The following is a 3,271-nucleotide window of genomic DNA, read 5'->3' on the forward strand; positions in this document are numbered from 1 at the left end:
CCCTGTCCCTCCTGGATCTCAGGGGTCCTTCCCTGCCTGGATCTCAGTGGCCCTGCCCTGCCTGGATCTCAGTGGCCCTGCCCTGCCTGGATCTCAGTGGTCCTGCCCTGCCTGGATCTCAGTGGCCCTTCCCTGCGTGGATCTCAGGGGTCCTGCCGTGCCTGGATCTCAGTGGCCCTGCCCTGCCTGGATCTCAGTGGCCCTGCCCTGCCTGGATCTCAGGGGTCCTGCCCCTCCTGAATCTCAGCGGCCCTGACCCTCCTGGATCTCAGTGGTCCTGCCCTGCCTGGATCTCAGTGGCCCGGCCCTGCCTGGACCTCAGGGTCCTGCCCCTCCTGAATCTCAGTGGTCCTGCCTCTCCTGGGTCTCAGTGGTCCTGCCCCTCCTGAATCTCAGCGGCCCTGACCCTCCTGGATCTCAGTGGCCCTGCCCTGCCTGGATCTCAGTGGCCCTGCCCTGCCTGGATCCCAGGGGTGCTGCCCCACGTGGATCTCAGCGGTTCTGCCCTGCCTGGATCTGCTTCTTGTGTGCAGAGCTGGGGAAGGACAGCTTCTTTGGTTGTAGGCTGATGATCTTGGGGTCATTTGTTCAGGCGGCCGTAGAAGGTTGAGTAGAGCCCTTGCCTCCCCGTGTGAAGGACCGTGCAGCCTCGTCAATGCATAACATGCGTCATCAAGGCTACTGATTATGCAGCATACTGGTTTTGGGTCAGTTCCACAGCTGGTGGTGTGGGGGAGGGAGGTGAGAGGGGCAGGCTGGTTTAGGGCTGTGTGCACAGCAGGGACAGAAGGACTGAGCACGAGTGCCGCGAGTACCCTGAAGCCTGGTCGTCCCCTTAATAAGGCTAATGGGACTTTGTGCGGTGATCCGCCTGGGCTCACCCGGGGCCTCCCGCAAGGAGCTCCTGGGAGCGGCAGTGAGCGGCTGGCCGCCCCCAGCGTGCTGACAGACCCACACTCCGCACAGCTGGGACGGCCGGGGGCCCGGTTTGGACGGAGGCCCAAAATGAGCTCCCCGCAGGAACAGGGCTTCCGGCTCCTGACCGAGTACACGAATGGTTTCATGCTGTCCCAGGTAGGAATGGGGTGCGGAGAACATTCCAGCTCGCCTGCGTGGCCTCCCGGGGGCGGGAGCTGCGTGTGGGCAGCGGGGACTGAGAGCTTGATGGGATGGGAAGGGGGACTTCCTGGGCGAGGCGGGGAGGTCGCGGAGGTACCGGCGGGTGTCTGGACACAGGCGAGGCCGGCGGGGCGCCTGGGAGCCTTCCCTGAAGGGCGGTGATGGAAATAGTTGAGACAGGCTGTGATTGGGGTCATAGAGGGCTCCCCGTTAACACGCTCGGGACGCGGGGGACGCGGCTGGAACACGCGAGTCCGGGGGTCCGTGCACAGCGCAGCGCGCGTCACTCTCGTCCCCGCTGGGGGCTGAGCTCGGACGATCCCGTGGGGGATCAGGACACACACACCCCCCCCCCCCCCCCCCCCCCCCTTCGCAGAAATGGTGGCATTTCTGCGAAACATCCAGAAGGAGCACATGCGTAGAAACGGGAAACAGGCTGCGCTTTGCCAGGCCCTGGGGCGGGGGCTGGGCAGCGACCGCTCAGGGGGACGGGCTGTCCTTCCCGGGGGTGGGGGAGAATGTTCTGGACCCGGACAGAGGTGGGTGGCGTGGGATGGGACGGCACCGCGAACGTACCGGTCGCCCCTGAGTCGTTTCATTTAAGACGGTGAGGCCTGAGCCTTGTGCTGCGTGCATTTTCCTTCCGTAGGAGAGTAGAGGCCGGTTGCACTTGGGTTTTGTGTTTTCCTGGTTTATTTTTTTGTGTTTTATTTATTTATTTATTTATTTATTTATTTACTTATTTATTTTAATGTTTATTCTTGAGAGAGAGATAGACAGAGACAGAGAGAGAGGGAGACACAGAATCCCAAGCAGCTCCAGGCTCCGAGCTCTCAGCACAGACCCGGTCGCGAGGCTCGAACCCGCGAATCGTGAGACCATGAGCTGAGCCCAAGTCCCACGCTCAACCGACTGAGCGCCCCAGGGGCCCCCTCGGTGCGGTATTTCCAAGCCCCAGCGGTCTCAAGCCTGTGCCCGGAGGAGGACCTTGGCCGAGGGGAGGGGTCTCTGGCAGGACGCCCACAGGCTTTGCTGGAAACCTCTTGGGGTCCGGGCGCTGAGCACGTGCGTGTGCAGGGGGGGGGGGTGTGGGTGCAGAAGGTAGGAACGCCCTCCCCCCATGTGGGCGCGTCTCCGGAGACGATGCGCTTGTCCCAGGGCTTTTGCGGACAGATGGCCAGGGATGCAGGGTCGGGGGGAGCACGACTGGGCAGGTGTGTGTGCACCCAGTGGGGTCCAAGCCAGGGGTACCGTGTGCGTGACTTGCAGGGCCCTGCGGGGCGGGGGGGGGGTCCCTGAGACACGGGGATGTGTTCGTGGCCCTCCCGGGTCACAGACTCGCGGGGATCGTAACGCGGTCGTCGTTCCACGTGCTGGATGCCTGACGCGCCTGCTGGGCACCGCGAGTTGAAGCGGAACGCCGTCCCCTGCACCCCGAGTGGGCTCGAGGGCCCCCCGGAGTCGGTCTTCGGCCCCCAAGGGTTAAGGACGCCTCGGGGAGAGCCCCGCGGGTAGTGAGAAGGCGCATCCTGCCGGAAAACAGCCGCAACGAGGGGCTGGTTTCCTGGGGCTTGAACGTGTGACTCGTGGTCCCAGGGGTGGCGGGCGCGTCCCAAGTCTGGGGACCGGCGTCTGTTCCCCACACGACCCGGTGGACGGACCCTGAAGGCGGCCGTGATGCGATCATACGTAACATGACCCCCAAAGACCGTGATGGAGCGATGCTTCCCATGACCCTGAAAGACTAGCACTCACCGCGACCTCGACCAAATGACTTAGTGAAACCTAAATAGGCTAGGTCACACAGGCTCAGTACACGATCTAACCGAGTCCTAATAGGAGTTAGTGCCACATGATCAGAATACCGGTCAATACACCTTTCACCAAAGAGGAGCTAATACCGTGTGGATGGAGTAAAGCTGGACGCAGCCAAAGGGAAGGAGTTGGTGCACCGTTAACGGAAGAAGAACTAATCCAAGCTGCATAGGATGAGTTCCCACAAACTTCATACAGGGAGACTTAACACAAACACCTTAGCACAGGGAGAGTTAACACAACCTTAGTATAGGGAGAGTTAACACAATATTAGTACAGGGAGAGTTAAGACAACCTTAGTACAGGGAGAGTTAACACAACCTTAGTACAGGGAGAG

General features: G+C 61.7%; 1 protein-coding gene across 2 annotated transcripts in view; it reads left to right on the forward strand.

The window, feature by feature from the left end:
- The first annotated feature begins 1,005 nt into the window (after positions 1-1,005).
- The window catches only part of ASMT (acetylserotonin O-methyltransferase), an 11,869-nt gene continuing 9,603 nt past the window's right edge, over positions 1,006-3,271 (forward strand). For both annotated transcript variants that reach the window (XM_049643330.1, XM_049643331.1), the window contains exon 1: positions 1,006-1,074. In XM_049643330.1, coding sequence (XP_049499287.1) covers positions 1,006-1,074 — 69 coding nt within the window. The remainder of the gene's footprint in view (positions 1,075-3,271) is intronic.

The sequence above is a fragment of the Panthera uncia genome, chromosome X (assembly GCF_023721935.1).
Source record: "Panthera uncia isolate 11264 chromosome X, Puncia_PCG_1.0, whole genome shotgun sequence".
Lineage (NCBI taxonomy): Eukaryota > Metazoa > Chordata > Mammalia > Carnivora > Felidae > Panthera > Panthera uncia.